The sequence below is a fragment of the Lygodium microphyllum genome, chromosome 15 (assembly GCF_053477565.2).
Source record: "Lygodium microphyllum isolate KBCC chromosome 15, Lygodium_microphyllum_v1.1.10, whole genome shotgun sequence".
Classification (NCBI taxonomy): domain Eukaryota; kingdom Viridiplantae; phylum Streptophyta; class Polypodiopsida; order Schizaeales; family Lygodiaceae; genus Lygodium; species Lygodium microphyllum.
Genome location: NC_141149.1, coordinates 143,890,054 through 143,906,087, shown reverse-complemented (window position 1 = coordinate 143,906,087; position 16,034 = coordinate 143,890,054). Strand labels below are relative to the sequence as shown.

The 16,034-nt window shown below is 44.2% G+C and overlaps 1 protein-coding gene across 3 annotated transcripts in view; it reads right to left on the bottom strand.

Moving 5' to 3' along the window:
- The window catches only part of LOC148025172 (diacylglycerol kinase 5-like), a 154,318-nt gene that overhangs the window by 82,551 nt on the left and 55,733 nt on the right, over positions 1–16,034 (bottom strand). For all 3 annotated transcript variants that reach the window (XM_087694937.1, XM_087694938.1, XM_087694935.1), the window contains one exon: positions 8,659–8,758. In XM_087694937.1, coding sequence (XP_087551063.1) covers positions 8,659–8,758 — 100 coding nt within the window. The remainder of the gene's footprint in view (positions 1–8,658; positions 8,759–16,034) is intronic.

Genomic DNA, 16,034 nt, shown 5'->3' with positions numbered 1-16,034 from the left:
ACCTGAGAGTTGCGGAGCGCGGAGAGTTCCCACTACCTCTAGAGGTGGGGATCTTCATGGTTCGTAAGTCAAGGAGGGGCAAGGTCCATCTACTAGCACCATCGGATGGACCAAACTACGTTTTTTTCCTTCAGTCCTCTCACTTAGGCGATTGGACGATGACACAAATAGAGGAGTTGAAGAGTCAGGTGGCGGACCACATCTCCCAGTGGATGGGAGAAGGACTAGCACTGCTTGTATAGCAGTGGCCCGGTTGCATGATGGACATTAACTGGTGGGAGGTCTGACACTTGAGCATTATCTTTCGAGCCCCTCCAAAGTGGAGAGCTCCAAGGGATGTGATCGAGTGACCCTTCGCACAATCGGCGTATTTCTACCTGTGTACAGAGTCATGACTCTCAGCATGGCTGATAGATGCATTGATAGTACCACCTGGAGTATCTATCACCCCTATGGTCCAGCCGAGGGCCACCATGGGGGACTGGAGTTCGCCGTCTAGACTTGTGGCAAAGCATACTTGCATGCCCCATAGTTTTTCCTTCTCATCAACAGCCTCCACACCGAACAGGTGCCTATTCGGTGAGTCACAGGTTTCCCCATGAGCTTACACCTTGCATCCTGGAATGTGAAAAGTCTCCACTACAGTTGGACACGTGGCTCTAGGAAGTTGATTGTTCGGCAAGAGTTGCAGTCTGCCCTTGCCGGACGGATCGACATTCTACTTCTACAAGAACATAAGCTCACTCCCACCCAAGCCTAGCGGGTAGGGAAGGTACTCCCGAGCAGCTCGTATACTTACTGGGAGCACGCCATAGGTGCCCACGGCAGGAGTGGAGGCGTATGCACCTCTATTGGCTCGAGTCTCACCGCCTATGTACAAGATCACGTGACGATAGTGGCACGGAGGGTTCTGTGGATCAGATTGGATATTGGGGACTCGTGCCTTGGAGGTTAGGGCACGTAGTAGGTTTTGGGTGGAGATCGCGGATGGACTCCCAAAGGTGGACTCATGGATCGTTGGAGGAGGCTTCAATAAGCTGGAGGCTTTGGAGGACCAGCAAGGCAGAGGCAGAAACTACCAGGGCATCGCTGGGGAGGAGCAGGAGGCATGGAAGGTCTTTCTACTAGCAGTAGGAGCACGCGATGCTTGGAGAGACCGTGCCTTCCACAGGAGGGAGAGGTTGCTAGACTTCTCTTGGGGATATGGGGGCTAGGTGGAGTCCTATTGGAGCGGTTGGATAGGTTTTATGTGGGAGAGTGTGGAGGCTCTCGTGGAGGCCAGATTGGGCAGTTGGCGGGCATCACGTTGTCTGATCACTGGCTGGTTCTCTTGACACTTGATCCTTCAGCATCTGCCCTAGACACACGATCCTGTTGGATCCCTGACTTAATCTATAGGAGGGAGGAGGTGACGAGACAAATAGAGCAGTTTTGGACTAGGGATTGGGGCAGGAGGGACCGGATTGGAGAGGAGGTTGCAGAGGTCCTAGCCGAGTTGAGTAGAATCTGCTAAGAGGCAGCCATACATGCTAGGCAGTAGAGCTGGGAGGAGGAGAGAGTACTCTAGCAAGACCTTGCAGCCACGCAAAGATTATTACAGGAGACACCAGGGGATCCCACACTCCGTGCACAAGAGATGCGCGCGCGAGCAGCCATTGCTGGCCTAGAGGACAGGCGCTCGAAATTCTCTTTCTGCACCTCAACAGCTTTTTGGGCACGGAAGGGAGACACGATGTGCAGGGAGTTTTTTTTGGTACACTAGCCTCGCACCTCAGGAGAGCAGATAGGCAGCCTTCAAGATCACTATGGGAGGACTCGTTCTAGCCCAGATGAGGTGATGGAGATTGCCATCGCCTACTACAGTCGCCTTTTCCAGTAGGAGACAACCTGAGCTAGAGGACAACGATGCAGACAATAGTTATGGGATCACATCCCGTCCCTCGTCACAGTGGAGACGGGACGCTCCCTTCTAGCCCCCTTCAGAGAGAGGGAACTAGAGAAGGCTTTCCATACACAGGACGGGCAGAAATGGCTAGGAGAGGATGGCCTCTCTAAGGCCTTCTTCACTATCTATTGGGAAGTGGTGAAGGACCCCATATTGATGGCCTTGCAAGAGATTTTCACTTCAAGACAGATGCCAGGGAGTCTTTCAGCAGGCCTTATCAGTCTTCTTCCCAAAGAGGGAGACCGGTTGGAGCTTTCCCAATGGAAACCGATCACCTTATTGTTAGTGGCCTATAATGCACTGGCAAAGATGATTGGTAGGTGACTACGCCCTGTGCTTCTAGACATCATCCATGACACACACAGATAGGCTTTGTCCAGGATAGGAGCATTGTCATAACACTCAGAAGAAGACAATGAAGCCAGAAAGAAGAGACGGGATGGATGAGCACGAGTGATTCCTTTTTCCTCCCAGCCTTGCCTAGTATATTGCTGGCCAGACCATCGTCATCCGATTGCCAGCCGTCAAACCTTGGTGAGTCCTACTATTCTTAGACTCTCTTTATTTCTAGGCTCCCCTTAACCCCGTTCAGGCGCCCAAGAGCCCGGACGGTCATCCTCGTGCGTATTCCCCTTGATTTACCTTAATGTCACATTCAATATTTGTGACCTTAATGTCACATTAAATATCACTTTAATGTCACATTTCCTTCCCCTTAAGAATCGGTTTCGTCCTCGAAAACGATACTTGGAAGGTCTAACTGTAAATCGGGAAACCTTTTCTTTAAAGTACTTACTCGCTCCCATGTTGAGCTTTCTTCTGAATAATCTTTCCACTTAACCAAACATTCTTGATAAATAGTATTCCTCGTTCGTCTATTACGAACATTTAATATTCTTTCTGGTTCATGTGGATTAGATTGGCCATTGAATAGCTCCTCAATGTCATCATTTAAGATTAGATTATCCAAATCACCCAGCTTCTTCCTTAATTTATTTACATGAAAAACTGGATGTATTTTACTACCAGCAGGTAGTTGGAGCTTGTAAGCCAATTCTCCCACCTTTTTTAGTATTATGAAAGGACCACAATACCTTGGTGAAAGCTTTGGACATTGTCCCTTTTTCATAGTTTTAGTTTGTTCAGGCATCTTAAGATAGACCAATTCTCCTTCTTCAAAGGAAATGTCTCTTCGGTGAGGATCTGCATATGCTCTAGCTCGATTTTGAGCCTTTTTAATATTTTCTTGAGCAAATTTTAACATATTATTCATATCCTCCAAAAAGTCTTTAGCTGTCTGAACCTTTTCCTTATGCAGTCCTACTGCAAAAGGAGCTCTGGGCTGAAACCCATACATTAACATAAATGGACTATATCCAGTGGAAAAGTGCTTGGCACTGTTATATGCAAACTCTGCTATCGGTAGATACTCTTCCCAATTAGTTTGCCTTTTACTTACATATGCCCTAAGCATATCTTCAAGAATTTGGTTAACCCTTTCAGTTTGCCCATCTGTTTGCGGATGATCCGCCGTACTTATGCTAAGTTTAGTATCCAATTTCCTAAATACTACACGCCAAAATTGGCTATCAAATTTTCTATCCCGATCAGAAACTATATTTGCCGGAAGGCCATACAATCGGTATATGTTCTCTACGAACAATCTAGCCAATTCTGGTGTTTTAACATCAGTTGAAGTTGGAATGAACCTAGCCATTTTGGTTAACCTATCCACAATCACCCACACAGAGTCGTGCCCCCTCTGTGTTCTAGGTAAAGCAACAATAAAGTCCATGGAGATACTCTCCCATTTTCCCGAAGGAATTTCTAGTGGATGGAGAAGTCCTCCCATTTTCAATCTTTCAGCTTTATTAACCTGGCATTTATTACATTTGACCACATAGTCAAGGACGTCCTTATTCATTCCAGGCCAATAGAACTGCCTTTTAATAAGACTATAAGTCTTATAACTCCTGGATGTCCCGCGCTAGGGGTATCATGACACTCAAAGAATATCTGGCGCCTTATTTCTATATCTTTCGAGACACATACCCTACCCTTGTAGAGTAAATAACCATTATCAATGGTAAATATCTTCCACTTGAATCCAGTTTGAGCAACCCCTGATGCTCCATTTCCTTGCTGAACATCCTCAGATATTCCTTCCTCAGTAGAAGCACTTTCAGTTGGATCCCCATTTTTTATTGCTTCCCATATGTTGGAATATGCCGGATCAACCTGGCATTTCCCTTTCAAAGATTCAAGCAAGTTGGAAGTGAATTGAGTAAAACTCAATTCATTAATGATGGGCATTCTGCTGAGTGCATCAGCTACTATATTATACTTTCCTTTTCTATATCTTATCTCATAGTCGAACTCTTGGAGGAGTTCGGCCCATCTAGCTTTACGCCCGTGTAAATCCGGTTGATCATTAAGCCACTTAATGCTTTCATGATCCGATAAAATCAAAAGTTTGGCACCGTACAGATAGTGCCTCCATTTCTTCATTGCATGTACTATTGCATACAACTCCCTCTCGTAAACAGAATAATTCTGTTTTGCACGGTCTAATTTCTTGCTTTCAAAAGCAACTGGTCGACCTTCTTGTAATAAGACCGCGCCTATCGCCTTATCACTGCCATAGTTACTGTGTCATTCATCCTTCATTATTCCCCTGTCACATATTTAGCCTTAGCCCTCTACCTCTATAGTCCACACCCCTACATTGGCAGATATCTTAGTTCATGGTGTTGTCTAGCTGATCGTGATGCCATACAAACGGATGATTTCATTTTCGAAGTCTTCTTCACATTGCCATCAGTTCTAGGCACTCTAGGTTGCCACCTTTTGAATCCACACGACTCAGGGACCTGTTCCTTATTATTTCGATTATTGCATTTGTTGGTTTCACTCTCCCTTGGACTAGGAGAATAGATCATCTTCATCATTATTGTGTGTTTTTAGTTCATGCTGCCACCCTAATGGCCATGTAATAGCTCCTAGCCATCAATGTAGGCCATCTCATGGGCTATTGATGCCCTTTGATCCATGATTCAAGTTCCCTAGGCATTTAAACAATGAGGACCAGAGGTTTCCATTCAACGTCCCTGTTGGAAACCTACCTATCACACTGCTATGCTACCAGTGAGGGGAGTTGCTGCAGCAGGAGGGAGCAACTTTTTTTTTTGGGGGCGGGAGGGGGGGGAGGGGGGGAGGAGGGGGGGGTTTTTTAAGGACTGGCACTTCGCGATGGGAGCAACGAGAGTCTCAACCTTAATAAAGCTAAATGGCAGAAGCAAGCAGGGATGTTACATCCTTTACAAAACTCCTAATAAGAAGTGAAGTAGCATTTCTACGGATTCTGTACTACAATTACCCCATAAATATTGAGGTCATGTTGCATCTAGGTCGTGGTCAACTGGTTGAAAAAAATGGCTCGATTCATTCTGATAAAGGTGACCATTAAAAGCCATGAGTTGGCTGGTCTCTTTGTCAAACATCTATATAAACTTTATGGTTGCCTAAAGAAATAGTCAATGACCATGATCCTAAGTTCACTAGCCATTTCTAGCAAAAGGTCTTCATGAAGTTGAAGAGCTCATTGTCCACATCGTCCTCGCAACATCCTGAGACCAATGGACAAACCAAGAGGACAAATCAAACTATGGAGGATATGTTCACTACATGTCTCCTATAGACAATTTGATTGGGAGCATCACCTTCCTCAAATTAAGTTTGCTTACAACAATGCTCAGCATTTAGCTATTGGATATAGCCCATTTATGTTGATGTACAATTATGAGCCAAAACCACTGATTATCGTTGAGCTCAACTGGGTGAAGATGCAGTCCCCATGGTCGAGTTTATGTATGATATTGTAAGGGAAACCATTGAAACGGCCCAAGGTCGTGCTACATTTTATGCTGACCAAAATCTACTCCTCGAGAGCTCTAAGAGTCATATGGATTTACCTTAAAGTCCCAAAGGATTCTAATTCAATAAACCATTGGCAACTACTACAAGCTATCTTAGAGATATTGTGATCCTTTCCAAATTACTAAGAAGATAAGTAGTGTGTCTTATAATCTAGATTAATCTCGAATATGTGAGTTCACCCAATGACGCACATGAGTCGTTTGAAAGAACGACTAGGGCAAGGTGAACTTCTGATTGAGAAAGTGATGTTGCTTCAGGACATTGCTTATAATGTTCCACTCAAATCCAAATTGGTTTTTAACCATAAGATCAAATGATCCCGTTTGAATTTTTATCCCAAGTTTTTGTCCAAGTGGGAAAATGGCATAGAGAAGGCTACTTGGAAGTTGGTAGTTCATCAAAGAGTCGATTTCCCCAATTTGTTTGTGAGGATATTATTGAGAACCGCAATCATTCATAAGGGGGGAAGTGTTACATCCTTACATATGGATGAGCACTAGTAGTATGGGTCATAGTGGTTATGAAGTGACTTAGTGTGAATGCACTAAGGGCACTTCAAGGTTAGGGCAGCTGAGTCTATTTATAGGACTCAAGTCTCTATTGTGCACGTTCTTTTGTAATCACCACTCTTGGACCCTTGGCCCTGTAGGCCAACACGTACATATGGGATGGTATAGACTGGTGATATGGGACGTCTGATCGTGGGATGAGATCGTGAACCAATCTTTTGCTAGCTTCTAGGCTCGGGGGTGAGCCCGCCTGACCCTATTGCTGGGAAGTTAGTCCGATGTCCACTACTTGTATGTTCATGGATATAGCTTGAGTTGTCTCTCATGTGCAAGTTGGATCCTAGATGAACGTTTCACTACTTCCAGAACTAATAATTGGTTGCATCTACATTGTTGGATTCTTCAAATTATTCCTCAAGAAAGGAAACAAATATGATCACAAGATTGGCCCTAAAGACAACAAATGCTGTAGCCACTCCTTGGTAGACCAGCTACACTATTTCTTTGTACCCAAAAATTAGGAGTTAGTATGTGTAGGCCAAGAAGCTGATTAGGCAGCATACAATCACTTCTTGATTTTGAAGCCTTTGCACCTTGTTGGGATTTGGCTTTCATGAATCCTCATGATTTTCTAGAGCATTCAGCAAATGTGATCCAGCATACAACAGTTGAGGAGAAAAATGGTCTGTGGGAAAGTCTAATACGGTGTGGTTATCCAGAGAGGGCTAGGAAAATGCTAGAATAGATTGCATCAATTATGAAAGTTCAACACCCGTTACTAAGGTAAGGTATTTTCGCTAGAGAGTTTGCTGTAGTAGGCGACAAGATGAGACTCCTGGAGATTGATTGTGGCCATTGTGCTTCGGTGCTATATATACAAGGATTACCTTTTTCTTTTCATTTCTTGCCCAATGTCTAGGGCAAGTGTGGGGTTTCACTTCCTCAATAAGGACATTCGTAAAACAGCAGAGGACTACTAGTCACGGATGGATCTTGCACTAGAGCTGTCATGGTTCAGCAATAACATTTCACTCATTATATTTGTTTGAATGGATCAAGCTTTTGCAGTCTAGATTCCAAAAGTGCCTTTATTTTTAATTCAGCATCAGACATTCGTGGTCATTTTGGTTGCATTGGGATCCATTATTCCACTAAGGGGCCTATATGATTTCGGCATGTGTTTTCCATCCATAATGTGCTGCTCCATGGCTCTGGATTATTCATACAACTCCAATCACTAGTCACTATGTGATGTCACATGGCACTGAGTGTTGAGAAATGGAGGCAGCACAAAGTTCATTTTCATTCTAGTACCTAGTAGCGTTTCTCACCTGCATCTTGGCTTTATGTATGGTTCCCATGACTTTTGCATGTCTGCCAAAAGGCCATTTCTATATTCGAAATAATCTTTTATTCAACGACTTGTGCCTGAAAAAGACAGTACACTTGGATGCCAATGAACACTAGATTTTAGGGATTCTCAAGAAATCAACCATGACTGACAAGAATAAATTAGCAAGCTGATTTGGATTATTCATACAACTCCAATCACTAGTCACAATGTGATGTCACATGCCACTGAGTGTTGAGAAATGGAGGCAGCACAGAGTTCATTTTCCTTCTAGTAACCCATAGCGTTTCTCACCTGCATCTTGGCTTTATGTATGCTTTTCATGACCTTTGCATGTCTGCCAAAAGGCCGTTTCTATATTCGAAATAATTTTTTAATCAACGATTTGTACCCGAAAAAGACAGAGTACGCTCAGATGCCAATGAGCACTAGATTTTAGCGATTCTCAAGAAATCCACCGTGAATGACGAGGATAAATTAATCTATTCATTCCTCAATTCCCAATCCATTGCTCAGTTGGTTAAGATAGTCAGTCTACTATTTGCTCTTTTAAGAGCAGATATGGTCCTTCTATACCAAAGAAAACAGTCAGACTGGATGGCACCCTGACTTCCATGTACAAGAGACTTACATCATATAGCAGTTGGCCAGGGGAGGGTACTGTGTAAGGGACACCTATCCCATAAGGTGTATCAACCAGGGGTGTATTTCTCTAGTTTTCATCTCTCTGGCTGTACCCCTCAACGTCTAGTTTTCACTTCCAACTAATCATAGGAAATTTCCAGAAAAAGAAACAACATATCCATCATCAAAAATGAATTGCATATAAAATTGACGTTTAAGCCTTTATATAATCCACAAATTTATAACTTTCATCCAAGTTTTAGTTTTTAGCAATTAGAGATCATGTTACATACCTCATTCTCAAACTGCTTTAAAGGTTGCATTCCATGTGGCAAAGCAACAGGGTTCGCATGGTTCCCAACACAAGAAGGTATTTTCATGGTAAGAAGCCAGCTACAAAGGTAGAACAACATTAGTGTCTATTATTGCTGCAATACACAGTAAATGACATGCCATTGATAGCACTGCAGCCTGCCATGCATTATCCCAACATTAAAATAGAATACAAGTTACAATTAAAATCTTGAAAATACAGTTTCGAACCTGAATCCCAATAGATCCTCCTTATAATCAAATAACTATAAATGCAACTACAAACCAATGGTGGTAAGATGCCATCACTCCTACCACTACATGTATCCCGTTTACTAATCTGCTTCTTAGGATTTATAGTAGAGTACACCGGGGTTAGAGTTTAGGATAGTGGCTAACACTTATTAGGACAGGATTTAGCTAGCCTTTAGCTGAAAGTGAGTTTGGAACCTAGCAAAAGAGTTAAGAATGGGCTCGATGGCTTGCACATGAATTATTGTGGGACTGATGGTTATCCATGGATCCAACAATAAATATGTGTTGGCCCCACAGTATGTGAGGTGCCTAAAATGTAAATGCATAGATTAAAAGACGTAGCACTGTGAAATCTTGCAGCACTCCAATGCGTCTCCAGCAGCACTCTAGCATATCCCAAGGAATGGCCTGTGTATCTCCAGCATGGCTCCAGATTTTATAAGACGCCTCAATTTCAGACCAAATCACCCTTTGACTTAGCTTAACCATCTTTTGGTACCACATCCATAGTGTGGCATGGAGAGTCAGTGCCAAATTCCACAAGACAATACCCTAAGACTCAAGCAAAGAAACCTCGTTATAATGGGTCTCATCTCTCGTCCCTTTTCAGTTGTATCAGGTTGGAAGTAGAAAATAAAGTTAGCCTCGTCACAAGTTGGCTCTGTCTTGTTTTGCATCCTCCTATTCAGCTACTGCTGCGGTACCAATTACTGTACTTGCATTAGCAATATAGTAACCTGGTCTCAAAATGCTGCCTCTGTTTTACTTAAGTAACATAGTTTTTCCTTGCTTTTGCACATACTGTGCCACTTTGTCACCCTGCACCCCCTAGCACCTGGCATCTACACTTCCTAGTGCCTTGCCCAAGCCCTTCCCTAGCTTAACACTAGCTCTGGAAAAGCAGCAAGCACTACAAAGGAGCTAGAAGGACCTAGGCCCCATGATCCCTGACCAATGAAATTTGGCAACTTTGCTGACGGAAAAAACACACTTCTGCATGTTGTTTTGCCAAAAATCCAACACATTGATCTTGCATGACTATGACCCATTCGAGCCCAACCAAATCTCAGTCTTAATCTCTAAGACCTTTCACTAAAAGAGGTGCCACTCCAAGAGGAAGCTCAGAAAGTGGCCATAGAGCAGTAGTGCCCCCACTCCAGCCCATGCCTCCACCTAAAGCCCAATTTTCACCTAACCCTAGCCCCAACAAACATTGCGACCACTAGAATGACGTAGGGCCAGCAATACAAGTTACCTCTAATATCTCCAACCTAAAAACCAAACAAAACCTGAATATAACCTTCAATACCTTCATCCCATCTTCAGCCCCAACCAGCACCTCACCACAACCACCCCAAGCTCACTAGAATCCTAGCAAAAGTTAACATTGAGCTTCCACCCTTCAAAGGCTCGACTCGGATTACAAGAAAGACCATTTAGAGCTTTTGTCTAATAAGTGGTGCAATTGGTTCCTGTTCCATGAAGACTATGTCATGAAATTGGCCGACCCTCAAGGAGCAGTTTGCAAAAACTGGCCGCCCCCCCCAAACCACAAATAAGCCACTTGCACACAAACATCGTGCCTCCCCTCCAAATATTTGCTGAGAGAGCAGGCAAGAACCACACATGTATTTTTCCTATGCACAAAGTGGATAATTATCAAGCCAGCTTCTGAATGAATAGCGGAGCTTGTGGAAACATTCCGCCCAACAAAGTAGGAAAATCCGTTATTAAAGAGTAAACAGCATGCCCTATAAAAGAGAAAGATTCAATCTAAGAGATCATGTTCCAGGACTTGTGATGGATACATCCAGGACCACATGTCCTGTTTTAAAGATGTCGTTGCAAGAGCATCCCAAGCCTGTTGCTCAGGACCATCCATAACCAAATGCGGAGAGGTCGCCTGATTTGCATAAACATAGGCATTAAAATCACCCATAACAAAGCCTTGACGTGCCATGGCAAGGCAGTGCAGGTCATCCCAAAGCTGATGGCATTCCCTTGCATTAGAAGGAGCATACACACCTACAATCCACAAAACCTCTCCCTCATAAATTATTCGAGAATCAAAAATCGGCCACAAGGGTCCCAAGAGACCAACAATGGCTATAGGGAGGATTTGACAACCAACATAACTCCTGATCTGTGCAAAGGTCGACCACTAAAAAAAACCACATAATCCTTATATACATAAGAAGATCGAGCCAAAGCGTGTTGTTTATGCTCCACATCACAAAAAACATCCCATTTTCCAACTAGCACAACTTTCCACAACCGATACTGCTTGCTGCCCGAAGAAATACCTTTCACATTCCACATAGCAATTTTCATGATCAATCACAAATGAGAAAAACTACTGAACTGTCGCTTTTACTTTCCCTTTCCCTTTTACATCAATAGCCTTGGCAGCTTGGAATCTCTCCATTTCACCTCGGATAACATCAACAAGATCTGCCCTCTACAAACCCTCAATTGAAGCATGGGAAGGGAACTGCTGTTGCTGGGAGCAGAAAACATCTCAAGGAGGCACAAGCCTCCCACGCGCATCGAAGTGCAAAGCAGAATCAAAAGGCCTTTTATCTTCTACTGTCACAGCACGTGAAGATTGAGGTTTCATATAAAACCCCTTACCTCTGCATTTAAAGGTTTGAGTGATTGGGGGCGGCCGAGGATGGGCAAGAGTGGAGCGAGAATCGTGTCTTGCATTACAACGAACCACAATGACCCAAGAATCCTCCTGAAGAGAGGAATTCCGCCCACCCGCAAGCGAAGCATGCTCCCCACCACCATGGGAAACATCCTTCTTACCTTCATTACAACCTTGTTGGGAAAGCTCCTCTGGATCGTCGGCTACCGGCTTGTGAATCGTCTACTAAGGGAGGTGATCTTGCATTTCTATATCTAGATCCATAGGGCATTGCACTACCTCCATATTTTTGTCACACCCCGAAATGAAATGGCCCAACTAGCCACATCTGAAACAGTGTCCTGCAAAAGTATCCCATTTCAACTCATATACCAACATTTATAACCCTGGAATCTCAAAACGAATCTTTGTCAAGCGAGATTTCCTTGTATCCCAAAGCATACATGCCCTATTCCGATTGCGAGAAGCCAGCTGAGGTTCCACCAAGACCTCCCCAAGGGTTCTCAAAACCAGAGGGAGGAGTCTCTAGAGATGCACAAGGAAATCCACCACCTCTACCCAAATTGGGCATGCCTGTCTCAGCACCTCTTGAAACTCAGCCACGGGCCTCCAAGGGACCACATGAACTACTTTCGGCCATCATAAATCTCTTCAACCAGCAGAACCTGCATACGCTCGGAAGCATCATCTGAGCACTGTTCAAAACTGACAAGCATAGATTGAAGCCAAGCACAAATTCTAGTGATCAAAGGAGTCCTTCCAGTAAAATAAAATATGGCTGCTCTCTCATGAAAAGCAGCTATCTGTTGTAAGACCACGTCGATTCCCATGACTGCAACCACTTCATTCCCATCCGGTAATGCCTTAGCTTTATCCTCATTACAATGGACATAATCCGACATAAGATGATTGGCGGTGGCCAACATGAACTGTAAAGGCCCATCACGTTGTGAACACCAAACATGAACCTCAGGCTGAGGAGAATTCGGGCCTAAGACCGGTTCTTCAACCAACATCCTCTACGACGTTTGCCCATCTCTTCACTATCCAGCAACGGCACGAGTTCATCAGCCAACGAATCACCATCCGAGTCGGCCAGGGCTTTGTCATTCCCTTGACAAATCTACTGATCGAGAAAGGCCATATCGATACCATTAAATTCCTACATATTTGCCATAGCAAAACCCTCTCTCTCTCTCTCTCTCTCTCTCTCTCTCTCTCTCTCTCTCTCTCTCTCTCTCTCTCTCTCTCTCTCTCTCTCTCTCTCTCTCTCTCTCTCTCTCTCTCTATATATATATATATATATATGTGTGTGTGTGTGTGTGTGCGTGCGCGCGCACGCGCGCGCGCAGAGGCGGGTCTACTTTCTTTGTCTGTGCATAGGGGCGGCACAAACCCACGTCGTCACAGAATGGCACACGTGCAAGAGCAGAAACAAGAACAAAGTCGATGTCTATCTTGCCTGTTAAATCGTCCTGTCTCGCTCGCTCTCTCTCGTTCTCTCTGTCTACTTACAGGCGGACGCAAAAAAGCACGGACCCACAATACCCTGTTCCGACTGTATGCAAGAAGAGCAAGTCTGAGTGCAACAGCAGGTGCAACAGGCAAGCCAAGAAGTGACATCGACCGTGGGTTGCACAAACAGGAGACGGAAAGGCTAAGCGCACAGGATGAAGGGTGCAGTCGACGCACAGAAGCTGGGCTTTAGAGTGGAGATCCAAGGAGGGCTGCACGAATAGGCGACGAGCAACTGACAAGGCCACGCACAAGCAACAAGCGGAAGCCCTAGGCAAGGTCCCGTTGCATCTCCCCCATCTCTCTCCCTCCCTCCCTCCCTCCCTCCCTCCTCTCTCTCTCTCTCTCTCTCTCTCTCTCTCTCTCTCTCTCTCTCTCTCTCTCTCTCTCTCTCTCTCTCTCTCTCTCTCTTCGTGAAGATAATTGAATTAGATAGTGAATATTTACATTAGACCACCACGTCAACATTCTCTCTGTATCTATTACATCAGACCATCAGGTCAGCATACTCTGTCTCTCTCTCTCTCTGTAATATTTACATGAGGCTTGTAGGCTCTCAGAAACAACCTATTACACGAGCAGTACTAATAGATCACATAGAAGGAACAACTAGAGTAGAGCAAACAGTGGCCAGCCAGGGAGCAGCAATATCTGGAAGAACCAGGTCCGTTGACATCATAGAGGAGATTTGCCATAACACTATTCCACGCATACGCCCACATGCCCATGGATGCCCAATGCTAAATCAAAAATAAAGGCATTGCGAGTACGCCATATACGATGCAAGGCTGTCCATCTAAGGAAATGAAATAGGCAGGAACAATCTAAACTCAAAGAGTGCATAGAGGACATATTTCCCATAATCCACGAACGAACTAATAGGCAGTATTGAGTCACCAAGGACCACACACGGGAAATAAAATTCCAAACCTTCCGCGCAACAAGGCAGGAGACAAAGAGGTGAAGCAATGTCTCATCACACGTAGTGCAAAAAACACAGCACCCAGCAAAGATCTTTCGGACATAGAGCACTTCTCCCGTTGAAAGACCCCCAATGAGCAGCCGCCACATGAACACTTTTCCTCGATACCGGACCTTAGACTTCCAAAGCTAGATAAATCTTTCCCGCCACTTCTTTTTACTATCCCTACGATGCCATAACCTATTCACTTTCCTCATGAACCATCTCTTCGCTTCCACCATCCGATGATATATTTGATTAGCTGACCTTTTCGCAAAATCATCAAGAAGCACAAACATCCAGTCACGCCAAGGATCCAATGGTTGTAACGCAGGCAAAGGAAAGAACCTCTCAAGACTATCATGTATGAACGACCAAATGTCCTTGTATCCACGAGGCACCCTAAAGTAGTAACGAATACGCATAAAGGAATAAAGGCAGGGCTGCCCAGGAATAACACCATCACGGAGTGTCTTCAACCCCAACCTAGCCATCCGATTGAACTTTTCTTGCTGCAAATCTTTTTGTGGCCAATCCAACAACCTTGAGGAAGCTAGTATTTCTCCTTGCAGCAAATTTTCCTCTTTATGAATATTCGAGGGACGCCAAACTACAAAACGAAGCATCTCCTATCAGGAAGCTATCAAATGAGAAAGGAGAAAAGACTGGGAGACCTTTAAAGGCCTCGTAGAAGTAAGCGCATGCCACTAAGAAGAGCATGAATAACCGTGCTACCATGAGAGATGCCAATTTTTTCTATGAAGAATTTGGCAATGTCTGACCAAGGATGACACTGAATACATAGACTCTGTAACAGGGATAGCCTCAAAGCGGCCATACGCAAATTGACATCTAGCAAAGCTGCAACCCCCATCCTTTTTGGAGTGGTCACATGCTGCTAGGAGATCCATACCTGCCCCAAACGATTGCCTTTCTTTTTCCAGAGCATAAATCTGATAGGCTGAACAAAATCCAAAATGGACTTCTTAGTCCAAGGAAGCAATGGCAAAAAGAATGAGATCATACTGATCATAATGCATTGGGCCACTTTTAGTCTAACATGTAGTGGCCAACTCTGGGATTTCCAGTACATGAACGTGTCATGAATTCGGGAGGCCATCCAATCCAGCAAGGCTCGGGGAGCAACCTCCACACCAATAGGATATCCCAAGTGTTTGGTAATATTATCCCTTCTGATGATCACAATTCCATTCCAGCCCAAGGCTTGCAGATCATTCTCCATACAGGAGAGAAGGGTGGATTTCTGAGTATTAATGTGAAGACCCGATGCCAAAGCAAAAAGATTCCAGACTACTAAGGAAGAGCTGTTAGCTAAAAATGAAGGTTTTTCAATTATATTTTATGGGCTCAATATTAATGAAACTATGGCTAAAATTTCAGCAGCTATACATGCAAAAAATAAGGCTGAAAACAGAGTGTTGTCAGTATGTTCTTTGGACATGTATGATGTTATAGCATTGTTTGCTCATTAGGAAAGATTACAATGGGCCGAAGCACTTGTGGAGACAAAGTATAAGACAGTTGACAAAAAGGTGAAACCAATTGCTTAGCCACTTCCACCAGAAAGTGAGGGTCTCTATGAAAAAGTGTCAAGGCAGCCAAGCTTATGGGATCCTAAAGATGCAGGTCATCAGCTTACATCTGAAACATTGCAGGAATTGAAGGTTGGTGCAGAAGGGTTTCTTTTGCCTGCTGAAAGAAGAGACTGTTCTATGAAGATGTTGGCTAGGCATGGAAAGGCATTTGCATTTCAGCCAACTGAAATAGGTTGTGTGGATCCAAATGTTGTATCTCCTATGGTAATATTTATTGTGCCACATGTACCATGGAACTTGAGGCCTATTCCAGTGCCTAAAGCTTACTTGCCAAAACTAATGGATTTGCTAAATGAAAAGATTCGCATGAAGATCTTGGAGCCCTCTTTAGCCCCATCCTCAAATCGTGCCCAAAAAGAATGA